This window comes from Lepisosteus oculatus, chromosome 13, assembly GCF_040954835.1.
Source record: "Lepisosteus oculatus isolate fLepOcu1 chromosome 13, fLepOcu1.hap2, whole genome shotgun sequence".
In the NCBI taxonomy this organism is placed as follows: Eukaryota; Metazoa; Chordata; class Actinopteri; order Semionotiformes; family Lepisosteidae; genus Lepisosteus; species Lepisosteus oculatus.
This window is the reverse complement of record NC_090708.1, coordinates 603,328-623,790: the sequence shown is the minus strand read 5'-3', so window position 1 is coordinate 623,790 and position 20,463 is coordinate 603,328. Positions and strand designations below refer to the sequence as shown.

The window sequence follows — 20,463 nt, the reverse complement described above, 5'->3', positions numbered from 1 at the left end:
CCTGCTTTGAGCGTTCAAAAAGAAAATCAAACACAAGAGGTAACAAAATAAAAAAAAAATTTTCACAGAGCGCCCAGACCTGCATTTCACCAGGAGATCTGTGTCACTTTCACAATGACGCATTTTAGGAGGTAAGAAGAAAAGGTGTTGTGTGCAGGATAGAAGCAAATGTGTATTTTTCCACACGTTAAAGTTCCTAGCCCAGTCAGTCGGAACTGATGCAAATCTGAGCCATTCATATGGAAATAGTTAATATGTAAAATGCAGGCAGTAATTTACAGTTAGAGTATCTAGAGTTAATGTGTTGAATAAGAATATAACCCACCCAAGAACAGACCCCCAGTGACACAGTCAGGGGAGAAACACATTCTGCGTGTAATTTATCTGTGCAATTTGCCCATGGAGTATTAGGGCACAGACTAACAAGTGTGCACAAGGAGGCAAGTTAGGACTACGGGTTCAAGAGCAAGGACGTGCTCTGTAGGGAAACAGCAGCAATGAAACACAGTCATGGCTGGTATTTACCAAGTGACTGGACATTAAAGGTTAATTATGAAATATGTTCTTATGTAAACAGCTCCTTTAGCTATAAACACTTCAGAAATCGTGTAGGTATGTGTCATTGGTGAATTAGCCGTTGTGTTCCAGTTGTCCAAGGGGAGGAGCTGGTGGTGAAATGTGGCAGCACAGAGCCTGCCAGCGTGTGACAGGGGGGTGCAGACCGTCAGCTGGAGCCGAGCCCTACCTGAGAGGATGGCGAACTGGCGGTGGAGCTGCTCGATGATGTCCACGGCAAGGAGAGGCCGGATCTCCTGCTGCATGATCTCGTCTGGGAGAGAGGAGAGACAGAGCGCAGAGCCAGAGAGTCAAGAGTAGCTTTCGGGATCAGAGCGGCACATTACTGACCAAGGACATCTTCAGGTATTAATACACTGGCTTAGTCATAAGACAATCTCCACAACAGAGAAGATTATGATGCACGGAAAAAACAAAATCTTCGCTACAAGTCCCTTCTTTTGCACGTAACTCTGCTTCTATGGAGTTTCTGGTCACTTTTCTGGCTGCTCAGGACAAAGGGTTCAGTCATCATGCCTGTTCCGTAGCTCAGACTGTAGCGATGGGGGCCTTCCCTTTAAAATTTCATTTGGCCACACAAAACATCTTTTCACAGCTCTGTTCTTCCATATTGAAGACTCTGTTTTTTATGCCAGGGGGGCTCCCTGTCATTCCCATAATCCTTTGCCCTAATGGTTTAGTTCACCCCAAAGCTCACTGAAGCCAAGTACCAAACTTTAAAAGCAAACAAAACCCCTTCTGTGAAACAGTATAAAGCACTGCATTATCGCACTTTATTAAGAGCTTGTTCTTCTCAAGTGAAGATTCACAATGAAGCTAAATATAGAGTAAAGGTTTGAAACGGAGGCAGCAGATCCGCGTCGTGTTTGGTAGCTCTAACCATTTCTTAGACTCCCTACTAATTACACAAAGCTCCTGCCAAATATAAACAGCTAACATTATCAAAAATAGTTACAGATGTGAGGCCGAGTCTTACACTGCATTTTGTTCTAAAATAAATATCTATAATATGACCAAGAAAAATATAAGAGACAATGGGTGCTTACAGAAAATACTACTAAGAAAAAGAGCTACTAAATATGGAGCTGAGGAAATACACAGTGGTTTTACAGAATAGTTATCAGAGCATGCTTCAATATGCTCTGTTTGTCTAAAGGTATGCGTTTATTAGAAAAACAGAGCTTTAATATTAGAAAGTCCAGACTTTTCATGTGATGGTGAATCTTGGTTATGTAGATGCCTCTTGCCTCTGTCGCAAGGAAAACACCACCAAGTGCTGAATCTGTGACTGGCAGGGAGGAGAGGTTTAGGGTTCTTCTGGTTACAAAGGAAGCCGTTCAAAGAGGGAGAGTTATGTCCTGGCTTCTAAGCAGTGTCTCAGGCAGGTTAAGGGAACCACGACTCCTAAGTACAGAGCAGAGGAGACCATGAGCCAACCTGATAGGATCACATGCAGTAAGTGAAAGTGAACAGGACGAGTGGTGCTCAGGTGTTAAGTTGAAATGAAGACTTGAAGACAGAAGAGGAAATCTAGAGGGAACAAGCTCAGAACTGAACCAAGAGATACAAAAGGGTCGTGTCACGATTGTAGTCCGTCCCCCTTAAGGGCGCTCTGGCTCGTTCACTTTTGAGTTGATTTTGTGCCCCTGCTCCCCGTTCCTGCCTTCCTACAAAAGCCAGACGCTCACTCTGTTCTGGGCTCTGCATTGGTTTCCTGAACCAGCCGAGTCCGGGACCTGGAGCGCCTGGTTCCGTCCCCCTTTTTCTCCCCGACCCTTTGCCGGATCCCGCTCCGGTTTTTAACTTTGTCTTGTTCGTCTTGGATTGATCACCCGGCTCTGGACATTTCTCTCACCCTGGACTTCCCTTAAGATCCCTTTTGGACTGTTCACCCTGGACCACACCCCCTGGAGCACCTTCGCCACGCCCCCCCCCCAGTTCCTCGTCTCCCCCTGTGTGTGTCACTCCCTACCGGATTGTGTCGTCTGCATGGGGTCCTGAAAGACACTTCGTAACAGGTCATGTCTGAAACAACCTGTGCAGCCATGTTGTTGAAAAAGATTTCCTGAGCTGCTTCCAGACGCAGCTGCAAGAGCTATTGACACCAAAAAAGCGTGACGGGGCATTTTTTAAATCATCATCCTTTTTTGTCTAAAGTCAAGTCTAGATTAGCCACCTAAATAAGAACCTCTGTACCATTAATCCCTGTTACTTATTAAATAAGAGGTACTGAATTTCACTGAAATGTTGTACATTTTCCTAAGAGATATTCATGGGGAATAAATCAGAGCAATAGTATTTGATTGTCACTAATATGTCCGATTTTTCTGCAGCAAACAGATTCCCAGGATTCCTGGTATCTGCACATATCCCAGGGAATCAAATATTGTCAAAACAATCAGAGTAGTAATACAGTTACAGTTACTGTCTTTGGCTCAGTGAAGCCCTGGTTTCAGGGAGGACTTAACTTAACTAATTAGCACAGCTGTGGCCCATGTTTAATTCTACAGACATTACTGTGTTAACATGACCTCATTCCATACAGCCCTTCTGACTTCTTACATGCCTGACTTCTCCATTGTATTCTGCCACAGCACCTGATAAAAATATGATAAAAATATTTCGGTAGGAAATTCCACATCCAGAACAAAACCAAAACTAGAATTACTTGATGTTTTTTTTCTGTATAAAGAACTACTAACATGGGTTACTTTCCCTTTAATGATAAGCAGTAGAAAATAGAATTGCAGCACACATCAGTGATGTCTGCCACTGGGGCTAAGAGCTGAGACTGCGCTTATATCACCTGCATGACAAACAGGCAACAAAAGTCTTGTACTGGAGAAAAAAAGTCTGTCTGTCAGTTGAATTTGAGCTGAAGAGCAGCGCAAACAAGACTTGAGGTTTAACTCAATTAAAATGATTTATACCCCATAAGACTGGCTTTTCAAATGTTTTGCTCCATTTTGCAACATTTTGATTCACTAGAATTCCCAAACTATGTGATAAAATATCACCGGAGTTCTTCCTTCCTTTGTCTATAGGGCTTCTGACACCTGCAAAATATTTACAGAAATTTTCAGAATACTAGAAACAAAAAAGCTTTTGAAAACCCATCCTGTAAGCTATAACCTAGTGCAGGGCTGGGAATGACAGTAAGAGCATTGCTTTGTTTTCTGACAGATTCTGACAGAGACCTTGGCTCTGACTCTGTACAGATTACAAGGACACTCTGGGTGAGATCAGCACCATGGTAACACACAGCACAGTCTTTCTTAAAGACCCACAGTTAGACTCAAAATGACCAATCCTGATTAGTACATTCTCTCACAAATTTCAGATATAAATAAGCTGCTTTTTACCTCTGGTCACATGATTAAGTGTCTGAACTCCATCAATAACCTTCTGTTTACAGACCAAGGGAAATGGGGTACAGTCTTTGCAAGTAAAAGTAAACATCATAGTAACGTAATATCAAGTACAGTAAATGACAGACTTGATTATCTACTTAAATCTCATATATTATGTATTTCTATGTCTCTTTTTCACTGAATAAAGGGAACTGAAGAGGAGGAGAGGAGAGCTGCTCAGTGTTTGTGCCTTTGACACTGACAGACAGGTACTCTGCAGGAGGCCCTGGGTCACAAGTCTGTATCTTTACCAGTGGGAATGCTGTACAGCCTGTGTGGCACTTTCTCGAAACATATCACACATAGAAATACAGAGAACCCATGTTTAAAACTTTCAACATCCTCCAGATGAAACACTGGGAATCTCGTAAGTTCCTTAGAGTCTGTTTGAGTCGGGCTTGAACAGTACATTATAGCCCGAGTTACAGCATCCTTTCACAACACACCAGCTCTACTCCACCTTTACTCCACTCCACCTCTACTCCCCTCCACCTCTTCTCCACTTCACAACTCTTCCACTACAAATCCACATCATCTCTACTCCACTTCACATCCACTTCATCTTCACTCAACTACACCTCTACTCCACATCATCTCTACTCAGCTCCACCTCTACTCCACATCACATCCACATTATCTCTACTCAACTCCACCTCTACTCCACATCACATCCACATTATCTCTACTCAACTCCACCTCTACTCCACTCTCGATTCCACTTCACATACACATCATCTCTACTCCATTCCATCTCAACTCCACTTCATCTTTACTCCACTCCACCTCTACTCCACTCCACCTTTACCACACTTCACTTCCACTCCACCTCTACTCCACCAGGATGAGATGAAGCTCCAAGTGTTTGCATTCCAGCATCACCTTATTAATACACACCAGGCCTACTGAGGGTAGCCAGCTCTGAGGGATTATCTTTCCAGATGTTCAGTTAAAGGTCCTTGTGCATTAAGAAGGATTATCAGAACCAAAGGGCAATGTACTTGGACAACAGAGTTTCTGTCTCGTGGTTAAATCGCAAGGCTGGCAACCACAATGCATTTCCACAGGCCAGCACATCTCAGACACAGCAACAAGCTAATAATCACTGTGATGTGGTTTTATTAAAAAGAAAGAATATTGTGCATTCATATAATAATGCAGTGTAGAACCACATGAGTGTCATTGCATCCTACATATTACATTGTGTAGTTCTGAACATACCAGATGAAACCAGGCCGCAGAAACATGCAAGCAAACAGACAGTCACCTCACCTCAACTCTTTAACCCCAGGACTAGTGACAGTGACCAGGACAGTGAAATATCATGTTTATTGTCAGCTGTCTCGGAAGGTCATAGGCTTGATCAAAGGCTCTCACACATCTTTACTAAATTCCACTGATTTAAATCACACCCAGAAGAATCTTTCAGTCAGCACGGTCGGTCTTTTACTACGCTATAGTATTTATCTCTCTGTGCTGAGTCAGAACACAACATGAAAGGCAGAGTTAAATAGAGTCAAAAACCTGGCAGCCTTTGTCCATAAACTATGAACGCAGTCTCATAACCAACGAAACACTCACCTATGAGTGGTCTATTTCGCTTCATCATTGTGACAGTGAAGAAGGGCAGGATGCCACCAAAAAAATGAACTAAACATTCCCAAAAAACAGTAACAAAGAGTGTCTGGCCAGTTTTGAGTCCGCTACCATTTTTTTTACTCCTCGGCTTTCTAAACACACCAGCTGTGAATGAGCCTGGACGAGAAGCACATTTTTGTGGGAAGAAACGTCTTCTGTAATTTTTTCCAGCCTAACAGCTCCTCCAACTGTAGGACCCTGCACTCTGACACAATCTTTCACGGCTCAGTGTAAATAAGACAGAGCAGACCTATCACAGGAGAGAGAGGAGAAGGAATCCATTAATAGCATTTGTTTTACAAGTTCCCTGTTTCCTCACTGTTTGCCTTCTGTCCCAGAAAGAAATCTGCTTGCTGGATCTCATGGGCTAACATGTGAGCCTCGGTCTGTGTGCTTTCTCCCTTGAACATTCCTTCAAATTAAAATCATGTGCAACAGTCTCCCGCCGCAGAGCCGGGACTCCCTGTGTGAATTGGCATGAAGTTTTCCCCAAGCCTGGGGCCCCCTGCGATGGTGAGGGGGTTTGTTTATTCTATAACAAGGTATTGTTTGACTGTCCAGTTTCCTCCAGCTGGGAATGTCTGAGACCAGGTCTTTTCAACTGTCAGTGTGTTTTTCAGTAAAGGGAAACTGTGTACTGTGTGTAAAACAGCTCGATGATAAAGTGCTTCTGCCAGCCAGTCTCATAAAGAGTTCATATACAGCATGTTGTCTTCCGAGCAAGGGCTGTGCAACAGCAGAGTTCCTCTCCGTTTCTTTCCAGCTAAATTATTTTTGCAAAAGCTGCTGAGGTTGGCAAGAACAAGGTTCAAAATCCATTTCTGAGGTTTCGCTTCAGAAACGCCAGGGCAGACAGAAAGAAAAGCGCCTAGCCTGCAGCAGTCGCAGGGAGACGCGATAATTATTAGCCTCTCGTACTGTTTGCACAGTGCATGATAGTGATACTGCTGAAAAGCACAGCCCATGAGGTGATCCAGACTCTCCTTGGATTCAAATCCATTTTTTTATGACATCAACAGCTGTAGTTTAAATAGTGAGCAACCATGTCCTAAAGTTTCCTTTTCCACTTCTTTACACAAGCCGGAGAGTTTCAATCTAATTTCCTTCTTTAAATTTTCTGCCCCACTCTTCACTGCTAAAGAACAACCACATTTCCTATCCTCTATCTAGTGCAGCCACTGATACTACAGCATGGACTTACAGCAACACCGGTACATTAGTGGATTTCCCATCATCACAATTGCCATTAGTGCATTACACACAAGCCAGAATGACACTGTAGGCTAACTGCTCACGGCTCAGTAACAGTCGATGTCTCAAGCTCTGCGCCAGGGTGGCACTGATTGATTCGGTGACTTCACATAATCACTCAGAGAGAGGCGTGGCACAGAACTGTATCTACTCCTAGAGAGGAACTCTGAAGGCTGCTCAGCGCTTGTGCTGCAGTAGAGATAGTTGAGACCCCAGCAGCCTCTAGATACCGAAAGGAATCAGCATCAGGGAGTTCACATGGTCTCTAACAGCCCAGCGGAGCGATGCCTCAGGACAGATCAGGGCTTTTAGAAGCCATGCAAAGTTGTGGTGGAGCAGCACAGGAGACACAACTACACATATCCAGCAATCTGAAAAGGCAAATTATAGCAAATGTGGGCAGCAAACATTTCTGTATCAAACTGTCACTGCCTTGTGTGTTTCAGAGCAGGTGCAGAAGGCATTCCCAGTGTTTGAAGTTGGCATCGAATGTACTAACAAGTACTATCAGCACAGCATCAGCTGACACATTTCCCAGCAGCCACCTCCCAAACAAAACACCTCCCATTTGCCAGCGTTTTCCAAGCGTCCTGCAGTGTTCATTCGAAATGGGGATTATTAGAATTAGTCTGGACAGCTGCCAGCCAGTCTGCCCTTGTAGTGTATACAGCACATAGCACACAACCGCAGGATAAGGACTCTAACCTTCAGCAGTGCTGGACCCATAATCCCTACAGAAATCTCTACTACAGTTGCCTTTCTTCTCTTTTACAGGCACTGCTGAGGGTTTTTCAAAACCTTTATTATTGTACCACATACAGGTTGTCTACCCTGTTTTCATTGTTTTGACATTTATATTACAATTTACTATATTATATCATCACAGGATGTCCAGAGTCTAAAGTCTCTGTTCACATCATAATAGCATTTCTTCTGTGTCTTCTTCTCACAGGGAAGGTACAGTGTTCCTGTCTGAGGGCTGAGCTGGGTCTGGAGGAGCACAGAGGGCCTGCACTGCCCTGCTTTACAGCCTCCAGAGAGCCAACGGCTCACATACGACTCAGAGAGCCTGGTGCTCACATACCAGCAAAAAGCAATAAACGATTCAATTGAAACCATGCGCTGGTCTTTCTTTATTTTGCTCAGGCTGTTTCATTAGAGGAGCCAAGCTTCACCTGGTCCCCCTGAGCGCTTGAACACATGGAACAGCTGAGCACAGTAAATCTCGGCGCCCGGTCGGGCTTCAGGCAGAGGGAGGCGAGGCTCAACACAGCGGCCCTCTTCAGGAGCTCCTCTCCTCCAGGCTTCTCTGTCTCTGGAAGACTTCAGTTCAGTGTCTCCCACACCTCTGTGCTCTCACCCCTGACCATGATCCAGGGTTACACTGCGTCCCTCCGGACGTGCTGAGAAATTATCAAAGACTCTTTGTGGAGCTGTCTTACCTCTCCCTGCCCCTTTACCACCTCCCCTCAACTTCTAAACCCATCCAAAACTTGTGTCACTCTGAGCAGGGGCCCTGTTTCCACAGACAAGAGAACACAGTTGCCAGGTACCATAAAGCACTGAACAACACTAGAGGGGTTAAGAAACACCAGGACCTGAAACAGGAAACCCTGAGTGGGAAGTTCTCAGCTCAAGCCATCACCTAGTGGAAGCTGTGCTTCAGTCTGCTTTGTCACAGATTTATCTGGAATTAAATGTCGTGGAAAATCTGACCCAAATTCCAAGGAACAAGCAGAAAACCAGGGAGAGCAAAGTTCCGCAACCATGTCAAACAGATTAGAAAATGTCTTTTTATCTTTTATTCCTACGTCACACTGAGCACAGAACAAACAGGGAACTATAATTATTATCATTGCGCAAACAAATCACTACTACTACGTGAAATCATGGTTAAATGCAGCACGTTCCTTTATAATACATCTGTCTGGGTTGCAGACTGTGCTCATGTACAATACATGCAGATGCAAACATCGGACTCTTCAGGTTAAGAGGAAGCATGAGGGTGTGTGGAGTTGGAGCTCAGGCATGGTCAGGACCCCAGAGCGGAGGGCTGTGTGTAGGGTACTGCTCTTGCACTTCTAAGTAACTTATGTCATGCAAAATGCCCTAGTAAATGACCTGTTGTGTAAACAGGCCAACCTTGTAAATGAGAACTGGTTTTCAACTGATTTACCTGCTTCAATAAGGAGTTCAACTAACAATCGGTATTTATACTGAATAAATGCCGGGCCTAAGTTCTTAATACATACCACATAATGCTCATTGATAATTCTATCTCTGAAAATCCTTTCTTTCATCACAATACAAGCATTTTCTGCTTTTTTTCAATCACATGCAGAAAAGAACACCCAATTAAAATGAAAGAACAGAAAGGTCTTCAGGAGGAGCCTATGGTGTCTGTGCTGCCTGTGCTCTCAGCACCTCTAAGGCCTCCTGAGAACAGATCTGCCTTTGAAGTCACAGCCCAGGTCAGTCTGAGATACTGAACACCTCTGCAATACTAACTAAGGAGATCCTGAACACAACAGGCATTTAGTGTCATGTACATAAGGTGTCAGAAAAAACAGTCTAATGTCTTTGCAAGATATCAAGATTTGCAAGATTGTTTTATTCAGGATAAAAGGAGTTGGTACTGGGGAAAACGTATTTTGCACTAAATCTTGTTAATTTTAGTTAGTAAAAGTAGCATCTAATCTTAACAAGGAACATAAAAGGTGACAAAGAGGACAATAAAATGCTTATATTTATACTTAGAAATGTCTCAATTAACGTTCCATGAACACTTTACTAAGCATTTCTCATAAAATTATTATACTGGGGTAAAGGTGAAATAATTCTAATATCATAATATATTATCATGTGAACCTGCAAAATATATCTTGTACCACCAATAAGCAATGTCCCAACTTTAACTTAACTGCATGGTGGTGCATGTAAAACCAAGAACAGAAGGCACTCTGGGTAAAGGTACCCTTTGGGCAGTGGGAGTCTGGAACAAGCTACCCAACTACAGCATGTTGCTGAAGCTGATAATCTGGCTACTTATAAGAAAAGGCTGATGAGATCATTGAATCAATTAGCTACAAACTACCAAGCAGGCTATGTAGACCAAATAGCTTCCTTTCGTTTGCAAACTTTCCTATATTGTTATATCTGCTTTCGCTTTGGAAAATACAGTTTCCTGAGTTTTTAGATGCAAGCACAAATTATTAACATTTCCATGATAGGGCTGTTTTTGTTATTTTTGTCTGTAACAAATCAAACACAATATTTAAAAATGTTGAAAGACAATGCTATGAATTAGACTGAATCACACAGTGTAATCTAATTTATATTTAGCAAGTTTAAGACATCTCTAATTTTAGAAACAAGATCACAAGCCGTACAGTAGATACTTAAACCTTGGAATAGGATTAAATATATTTGAAAGACTGCATATCTCAAAGTAAGATCTTGTTTAAATTAATGTACATAATACTGAGTTTCAAATAATGTGATTTTAAGCTTTTCTTTTCCCTTTCTTGAAGAGAGCATGTTGTTACACTACAAAATACAAAAATTCTTAATGGACTGCCTTATATATTAATAATTACAGTCTAGGCTTTGTCCTGATTCTGGTCGCTACCTGATCACAAGCACTGCACTGCTTTACCTGCACAGCCCACAAAAATCACCTGCCTGACCTGGAATGGAGCAGATCTGCTCAGGTCTGGAAGAGCATGATGTCAGTAACCAGAAGCACAGGAATGTGGCAAAGGACAGCAGAAGACATCCATTCGGGTGGAGGTCTCTATCTGAGGACCAGCTCTCACAAAGCACACACAGCGCCGAGGCGCTTACTTGCGGCCGCAGAGCCCTCGGTGTCCAGGCACAACCCCAGGAAGTGGTGGTAGCTCTCCATCTCCGCAGCCGAGATGTGCACCACTGTGGCGGGCCCGCCCGCCGAGCGACTGGGAGACCGCCCTTCCATTGTGTACCATCCATACGCACCGCTGTCAGCGCTGACCGACTGCAGCTCTTCCTCTGGCTTAATTTCCGCTTAAGTGCGCCCAAGGTCAGCTGTGTGCAGGGAGAGCTCCAAAGCTGCAGTGATTGGTGCTCCGCAGTCCCAGGTTAATTCAATTACTCCCTTGCTCCAGCTGTCCCGTGCCCATTCCACTTCCCTGGACCGTGCCACACAGCGTTTGAGATTCACAGGTCCTGATCACTTCTCCATCACCGGCTCTCTCGTGTTTATTTTGAGCGCTATGGCCCCACACTGTCCGGCCTCCTGCTCCCTCTCCTCTACCTCAAACAGCCAGCAAGAGGACCAACTCAGGAGCTGGGACAGTCCCTCGTGGACTGACCGAGCAGATTCACAGCATCAACATCTCACAGGAAAATACACCAAAGAAACTGTTTTGTAAACAAAAGTTGTTTTGGTTTTAACATCAGAGAGCAATATAGCATAGTATTTTTCTTCTAATAATCCTATGAATTAGTTGATTTTAGTCTCTACGTTCTTGTATAATTAGATAATTGATCATATAAATATTAACATAAGGGTATTTTTGTTGTGTATGACAAAGCTTATACAGGGAATTACTTCCCCTTCGGTCACGTTGCAAGTCAGCTTCTGAACTGTGATTAAGAACAAATATCTCCTTATGCAAGACATCAGCTGAGGACGCCTGACTGCACCCCAACCGACCAGCAAGATGCTCTTATCTTTTTAGTCAACCACAGCATCTTACGAACAGCAGCAGCTCTGAAATGGTCTCGCTTTTATTCAAAACGGATCAAAATATTTTAGAATCCAGAATATATCCGGCTGTGCCCTGGGATGGAGGGGTGCCCTGCCCAGGGGGAGCCCAGGATAGACCCGCGGCCCTGGACTGGAGGAAGTGGTTAGGAAACGGGCGGATGGATACAGCCGTCTGTGCTGGCCGATATTTTCACAACCTCACAATCATCCTTTCGAGTGAAAACCGAAGCCTCGGCATAACGATGTAGATGCATACTCACACATCACGGAGCCCATGCTGGCCGCTCTTCAGTGCGATTTCTTGACAGAGGGGTCTCCAGCTGCTGCCTGGCCTGCCGGCTCTCACGCCTGTGTGTGTCTATTTAGAGCTCAGGCCGGGATTCGATTCAAAGCTACTGGACCAGTTCAGCAGACGGCCAGGTTTCCTACAAATGTCCTGAACAATACTGGAAGCCAGGCTTCCTCTTCCTCTCCCACCCAGGGCGGCCTTCATTATTCTAGCACACAACAGCCCTGAGTCACAGATTGTTTTCAAGCAGCGAAACGTTTTGTCCAGTCCAATACAAATACTACTGTACTCCCAAAATCGAAACGCTCCTGGAACTCAGCAAACATCGAAAGAGCAGTCAAAATAAATTACTGTGCCTTTGGACACTGCTTAGGGATGATTTAGAACATATTCAAATCTTAAAATTAATTAATACTTTTAAACTCCCAGAATAACACTTGCAAAGGCAGTGGAGAAGTCTGAGCCATACCCAGCAGAAAATATGATTCTCATTTTTAGTGTTATTATTTCATGTTTCTAGGTGTTTAGCATGCAAGCAATATAAAGATTTTACTTACTGAACCAAGAAAGACACAATAAGAACGGTGATACAAAAATCAAAATAATACAATTCTAACCTAAATGTTCAGATTGTTCCGGGACCTATGGTAGTTTTGCTGGTTGTTTTCAAAACTCTTCAGCAGACTGGAACAGCCTTTATCTACAGTACACTAAATGCTTGAACTATCATGAAAAGCTTATTCGCCTGTTTTTACTTAAATTCATATCTGAGATCAAAAGCATTCCGCCAGCTGAACCCTCACGGGGCAGCAACATGGCGTGGCTACAGCAGGGCCAGTCTCCTTCACGTGTCCAAAGCTCGTCGTCTCCTTTGCCCTCTTTCAAGTGCACAAGGTGGCCCAGAGGGTCTCCTATAGTATGTCTCATTTTCTTGGCTTCCTCCGTCTCCAGGCCTGCTCTGCCCTTGTCCGAACATGACGGCAGTCACGAGCCACGCCCTCTGGGAGATTCCCGATTCCGAGCTCGCCCGCTCAGACCGGAGATCTGGAGATCAGGCCAGTCCTTCACTCCATTCCTGGTGCTTGCGGGGTCCACAGCAGGGAAGACTGACAGCAGGTCTGTGCCTCCGTCTTGGTTTCTAATTCCCCTTTTGCATTTTCCCCTTTAGCCCTGCGATGGACTGGCACCCCGTCCAGGGTGCACCCTGCCTTGTGCTCGTTGCTTGCCGGTGGCCTCCAGCTCCCCGCCACACCGTATGGCATAGAGCGTCGTCTTGGCGCAGGACATGACATGACATTTCCCCTTGATTCAGTCAGTTGTCGTTTATTTTGCATTGGAAGTGCCCACTGCCTGCCGGCATGAACAAAGTATTTCTTTAATTGGTAAAAGCTGAATATTTCTTTGAAACATCACAGGTGTCCAGAGCCTTTCTGCTGCGCGTACGGCTGAGGTTCGTACCTGGGCCCCTGTGTCCTGAGGCAGGAGGCAGAGGGTCTCGCCCAGACTGCATCAGTAAAGATCAGGACTACAGCGTCGCCAGTCATCTGTTCCTTGTTTCACATCACAATTCCCACAGATACAGTAGAAAACAAGTCCTTACCGACCAGGCAGCAGCTGTGAGCCACATTTTTAGCCTAATCTCTGTCAGGGTTCACACTCCTCATACAAACCATATGCTGTGCTGCACAATCTCATTACCTTGTCGGCACAAGGAGGCCTGAGCTGCTGGGTAGCTCTGCTCATCACCTTCACCTGGGAAAGGCAGCTGACTTCAGGCACCATCACCACAACGGTACTTTGCAAGTAAATCAAGAATCACAGCTCTTTGCATATAAACCTCAGTAACACATAATTTTATATTTCTGTTGTGAAAATCCTAAACTAAACCGTGCTCTTTCAATATCCCTGCATACAAATAAAATTCACTGAGGCCCAGAGAATACATGGCTGAAAAAAATATCTGAGAGGGAGAATATCAAAATCGTCCCACAAACAGGAAGAGCTCACTTAGAACGCTGTGTTCCATTGATCACATCATGCCATGAACAGGAGATGGAGTGAATAATTTCTGGTCCCACAGACAGGTCCCACAAACACAGACTGGCAGAAGGAACTGAGCCTTTTTAGTTTCTGACACTGTGGATTGCAAGCAGATTGTATTCCTGAGCAGACGGTGAAGCCTGGATCAGACAGACAGCACTCAAGGCCAGGAGGGTCTCTGAGCCGGATGTCCTTCTGAGCTCCTAATTACTCATTTCTGGCTTTCAGACTGACAGCTCCTCTTTGTAGCTGTCAGCCAGACAAAGACGGGGCAAGGAGGCGAAACACCACAGAAACACAGCTGAGAAAAGCAGGAGAAACAGAATGAAGACAGCTCGCAGGGAAGTACTGGGGTGGCTCAGGGAACAGGGGGTGATGAGCAGAAATGTCACAAAATTCCTGCGGTAAGCAACACTTCTCCTCAGTGCCACAATAAAATCGTGACAGTTGCTTCTTTATTTCCTATCATGGGTATTAAAATCCCCAGCAAAAGCTGTGGGTAGCTCTGCCAGTCTCTCCACGCTGGAGGGCCGGACAGTGTTGGATACCATAAGCAAGGGGGGACGATTTCCGACAAGACGGCCAAGAGTCATTTCAGCCAGCTGGTGAGAACAGCCTCTCAGGAGCTGCCCTAGCACTCGCTAGACTTTACCTGCGTCTTAATGGAGCTCTATTAAAACATAATGTACAGGAGTGCTGCTAGTGCCTATGAAGAGCGCTCTGAATGCAGAGACATTTTACAGCAAATGTCATTGGCAGTGATTTTACAGCAGTCAGAGTTACTTTTCCTAAGTAGTCGTTTACGCAGTGATAAACAGGTGAGCAGCGGTGATAAAATATCCAAGACCTGTCATGAAGGGAATAAGAGAAATTCTGGCCAGCCTTGTCTTAGCGCATTTACTTTGTAAACAAGGAGGTGCAGCTGCATAGAGGATTGGCTCATGTTGTTTCAAAAGCAGGCTGCATTTCTGAATTTCTATAATTATAAGGTTCATAATGAACATTTAAAGCCATACGGAGAGGTTTCATGCCTTCTATCCTTTGGAAGAGTTACTGAGCTGATAAAGATGCAAAACGTCCATACTATTACAGTGAAGAAATTCATTAAAATGCTAATTTGTTTTATTAAACTATTTTAATTACCAAATAGGTTTATACCGTAGAAGTTGAGCCATTTCCTGCGTGAGATAAGGGTGTATAATGGTAATAAATATAATGCAAGGAAGATTCTAAAATTGTGGATCATTACTGGTGTTTTGTCAGTAACCATATGTCTTCTCTTTCTTTTTCATAACATAAACACTTATTAAGGGAACAGTGCCGTTCCATCTGTCACTGAAGCAGTTCTTTAGTGGTGCTTAATGTCTACAGTCAGTGACATACAACACATTAACCCCGAGCACAGTCATTAACCAATCATACTGTTAAGGTGTTTTAAGGCACATGCAAACAATACTCTAACAGGTCTTAACATGTGGCATATAGCCCCGATCTGGACGAAGAAAACATCGATCTCTCCTCCTACATTTGCTCAGACTGTGCAACAATAATCCTTGAGACTTCTTTTCTGCGTTAATCATTAATTAAAATGTGCACCCATCAAAAATTAAGATTTAGTGAAGGCTGCACTTAATATGAAAACACCTAAATAATAATGTTTTTCCCCTAAGGTGATCAAAAGACCTTTAGAGTAATGTTTATTTCCTGAAACACCATACCAGGACAGACATCAATGTCTGTTTGAAAGATCAACATGCCCTCAAACGTTCAGTCCTCTTCCTCTTAAAGCTGAGAGCTCTGAGTCATTGGGCACAGAGCAGTGATCTTACTGCAGGTGCTGAGCTAGCAGGTACGAGGAGCTGTCACTGGGGAAATGGAAGGCTTTTTCCACAGTGAACAGACAGAGGATGCACAGTGAGGCTCCTTCCACCTCTTCTAACTGGACACAACATAAACTCGTGTCACTGCAATGGCTCTAGCTGAGAGTGACGAGTGTTTAGTAACTTCCTTCTCCGCAGTGCCAGAAGCCATGTGCCAGACCCTCTAGACAAGAAGACTGGCTGTCGGTGTATGTGTGGTGAAGGCCAGGGTTTAGAGACTCCTGAGAGAGCAGGTGGTATCAGGGGACTTACACCTCCATGCAAATCAATGCACAGCAGTTTCTAAACACATTGATCTGATGTCACAGAGGGACACAACCTCAAAACTGTCTTTGCACCTTGAGTAGTGGAATAACAATTACAGCAGACTCAGCCCTTTTCCCTGCAGGGGATTTTTGTCATAGCTTTTAAAAAAGAAATGGTACACTTGCATTAGTACATTTAGTAGGAAAATAACACTGCAAACCAAATAAAATTAGCATGTTTTATTCCCAGTACCCAATGTTAAAAAAACTATGCTTCGTTACTAGAAACACTTAAAATCAATTCTTACTATTCAGCGTCTCCAACACTTTTTTCCAACAAACAACCACCAAAACACATACAATTGGAATGCAGAGCATGACCTTTTCTGAATTTACAAGCCAGGCACTGAGACTGTTTAGAGAAAAATAGAAAGAGAAATCAATAGAAGATTACTAAAGGGGATAGTTAGCCAGAAGTCAATGTGATACATTTTTAAAGAGCACACTACAGAGGATCATCAGGAAAGGAATGCATCACTCCAAGCAAGCGCTGGGTTGCAATTTTCAACTGAAAACATTCTTTTGCAGGAGTGTATCAACTGGAGCTCCAGCTAAGAACCCAGAAGAATAGTCGTCGCGGGATGTATACTCCCTGGCCTGTGAGGATGTCAGTGGCACACAGAGCACTTCTTAACCCTCCCAGCCACCTCTGGCCTCTGGACAAAGTCACTGCTGGAGATATGTGCTCTGGTGCCCCACAGTACAGGCAGTGCAGGACAAGCAGTCGGAAGGCTGGCAATGACAGGGAGCCAGCTGGCCAGGCTTGCTCATCTGGCTGCCAGCTGCTTACTGGCTCCTGCCCCTCGTCCAGCTGTTTCCTGAAGGATCGACAGCAGGACAGCACTCCAGACCTGAACGAGCCGGTGTGACACCCCCGAAAACAGCAAAGCACAGCAACACTGATAACGGCACAGGGAAGCGCGCCCAGGCAAGGCTGTGAGAAACCACGGCAGGGCTCCAGCTCCGGGGTGTTGAGCTTTATGTGGGCCGGCTCTGACTGAGGATCGGGGTTGATTCATGGACTCGCGTGGCGCCCGGCACTGCCTGCGTGTCTGGACTCGAAATGCCCAGCTTGCCTCTGGTGCAGCTGCCTCACACGCCAGCCTAGCCTGTCTCCAGGCTGTGCCGCTGTGTGAGGGAAGGCTGCGGGTTAATGCTCTGAATCGCCTTGCTCAATGCTGACCACAAAGCACGGCTGCGAAGTACGTTGTTTGAACCCTGATTGAGACCATAATGGTGGTTTCTCATCTTCAGCAAGTGAAAAGACTATTGTTCCCTGGTTCCTGAAGTAGGAGGGAGACAATAGACTGAGAAGAATGTGCAAAGCAAATAGGAAGCTGGAAATATATGTTTGAACTATTTTTTAAATGAAGTACATAAAATGTATAAATAAGTGCATGCGTTTTCAGTAACTGCTTTGGGAGGAAACTAGAATCCTGCAGGCATGTGGGGAGCATGCAAACTCCATACAGCATGATCTCCAAGCTGAGCTCAAACTGGGGATCTGGAGTTGTGAGGGCTGTCACAGTGCAGGCTTGTATAAATCAGGGTTTATATTCACTGGCCTTCAGCACAAAAGAGCTGGAGAAAACAGGAAGGACAGATACAATAGGAGTACTGGTGCAAATGAAGATGACAGCATTGAAAACACATGCGGCAAACTTCTGAACTGCAGAAATGCCCACGTGAAGCACTCTTTGTGCTCAGCAGAACCAGGAGCAAAAACTGTTTCCTACAGTTGTTGTTGGTCTCAGATGAATATGGTCCAAAACCAGGTTTAATTATGTATGGGGAAACGCACTGAGGAAAACAAGCACACGTGTTTAAACTGTTTCAGATGACGAAAACAACTGCAGGAATTCCAGAAAAAGAATGAGATGGGAGGGAGAATTCCATGCTTCCTATGTCTGCTCTCTTCTAAATTCCAGAAGTGGTCTGAGCTATTTTCAGGTCTGCATCTTCCATCCTGCCAATCGCTGCAAATGGGGTTTCACTTACAGTAGCACACAGTCTGTCACATGAGGGCTTTAATGAACACTACTGCCCTCTGTTGGCTAAGAAAGGGAGACTCTAAATTCTGAACTGTAAAATGCCTTAAATACAGTATACCCATCCATCCATTTTCTAACCATTTCTGCCCATTCAGGATTGTGGGGGAGCCCAAGCCTATCCCAGTAAGCAATAGGCACAAGGCAGGGTACACCCTGGACAGGACGCCAGTCCATCACAGGGCACACACACATGGTCACACCAGAGCCGGTTTTCCCAGAGGCCATTGAAACTACCTGTAAGTTTTTGGACTGTGGGAGGAAACCGGAGCACTAGGAAACCAATGTGAACATTGGAAGAACATGCAAACTCCACACAGACAGATCCCCAGGAACTGTGCCGATATACTGCCACTTTCTATATATATTTTTTATTCACTAATGAATTGAGAAAATTCAGTATTTATATATTTTATTTTTTCCATGAAAGGAGATTAATCATGCTTTAAAGTTTCCACTGTACTGGAGAAATAATTAAAGTCAAGAAGCTACCTTTCATTTTACTGGAAAGTGTTAATATTCAGCTTTTTCAGATTAAAAAATAATCACACTTTTTGTAGAAATCTAAAGTAGAATTAAAACAACCACTCCGACATTAGAAGACATGATAAATCAAAGTGTAATTCTGCATCACAAATTGTAGTTTTAAGATCATTGCTTTTATTCTGCTATGGCCAGTAATAATTTAACTTGAACAGTAAAATCATGTGTCACTAACGAGTCTCCAGTTTCTTATTTGACAGATAGAATTTCTAAGAATTTTTAAAGTTCATAACGTATCGCTTTGGACAAATTGTTTTAGTGTCGGGTACAAGGATTTCCAAAAGCTAATTAAACCACTAATGGAAAACATAAATCAAATTTTCTTCAATCTACAGCAAAATATAAAACAATATAACTATATAGAAAATGTAATTTATGTATGAATGAATTTGTATGAAAGTTACAAATATTTTAATGCTAATATTCAGACGGAAAAAAGGTTTCAGAGCATGGAAATGTATTGCAGTCACAAAGAATGGGGCCTTAATGCCCAAGCGAGTTAGAGTTCCAAGTAATTAAAACACAGCTTGGAATAATAAGAAATGGTTATGGTTTTATTAGACCTTTTCTGCATGACCCCTTCCAATTCTGTCTCCACATTCTGGACAGCCCTGGAGCAAAATGTGCCACAAGAGGAAGACTTTCAAACAGACACTCCAGCAATTTATTCTTGGCAGGTATTTAACTTGTACTTGAGATATTTAGCCATTTGCACACCTTTTCATCCTGCCTTATACCCTGTGCCTTCTTCACTGGACTCTACAGGATCCCCTGGTGCTGGACGCTGTATTTTCCCTTGATGTTCAGGCATCACTGGGACTCTGCTGGAAGTGGCCTGATTGTGGGAAAGCTATTAACTCAATGAAGGATGGGAAAATGACTCACTCAATTGGAAAGAGCTGCAGTTTCTCTATATTATATTTAGCTGCAACTGGAAACAGGACATGGAAAGGATAAACCAAGAGTTTTTTTTTCCTCATAGTTTATTTATAATCTGTACACTTTTCATTGTAGGACACATTCCAGGTGCTTCAGAACTCAGTATATGCTGCATTATATTAAACTGAAATATTCATGAGAGATGGAATCTTTTAGCCTTCTAAGGATAAATGAAAACTAAAAACCCAAAGATCATCTGATCCTGACCATTATTGTACTACTACCCACAAAATGATGGACAACAAGAGACCAGCATATTTACACCCCAGTTCTCCTTAGCTGTGCAGTTCAATTAAGCGGGGTACTGTTTGTCTCCACCACTTCCTCTCCAAACCCTTAACTAATGACATTTTCATCATTCAATTACTAGTGCATGTATCTCAGCATTTATATTAATAAAGAGAGAATGATGTGTAAAGTATGTCCTTAGAACCAAGAACTGTCATAGTGTGTGATTTTCTTTTGTGTTTTTGCTGTATTCCAGTTCTGAGTTCTGAACAAAATGTGTCAAGAGCTACGTTACATGACATCCCTTTGTCGTGTAACACAATGTACTACAGTAGATTTCCAAATTACAAAGCATATCACTGCTCAGAGAAAAATCCATTAACACTTGGCTGAGCATTTTATCACTACTTCACTTGGAATGTGTTGTAGGGTGCATAAAATGATTTATTATGGCACTAATCCATAAAATAATGAAAAAAGCAGCAGTTTATCCATGATTTTATTGTCAAGCACAGCACAGACCTAAAGCTTACATAGGCACACAATCTGACTGAATAATACATGAGAGAGAA

General features: G+C 43.6%; 1 protein-coding gene and 1 long non-coding RNA gene across 12 annotated transcripts in view; one reads left to right on the top strand and one right to left on the bottom strand.

The window, feature by feature from the left end:
- mcf2l2 (MCF.2 cell line derived transforming sequence-like 2) overlaps nucleotides 1–20,463 on the bottom strand; it is a 76,058-nt gene that overhangs the window by 52,433 nt on the left and 3,162 nt on the right. For 4 of the 11 annotated variants that reach the window (XM_015360819.2, XM_069197818.1, XM_015360829.2 and 1 more), the window contains exons 1-2: nucleotides 10,716–10,872; nucleotides 746–829 (exon numbers count right to left, since the gene is read on the bottom strand). In XM_015360819.2, coding sequence (XP_015216305.2) covers nucleotides 746–829; nucleotides 10,716–10,845 — 214 coding nt within the window. In that variant the 5' untranslated portion in view covers nucleotides 10,846–10,872. Of the gene's footprint in view, nucleotides 1–745; nucleotides 830–5,564; nucleotides 6,001–10,715; nucleotides 10,875–11,879; nucleotides 12,027–20,463 lie in introns of those variants that run through there. The other 7 variants (XM_015360827.2, XM_015360828.2, XM_069197817.1 and 4 more) reach the window with 6 other exon arrangements.
- LOC138242285 (uncharacterized) lies at nucleotides 5,980–7,987 on the top strand. The gene is made up of 2 exons (XR_011191494.1): nucleotides 5,980–6,134; nucleotides 7,825–7,987. It is a non-coding gene; the product is annotated as an uncharacterized lncRNA (long non-coding RNA).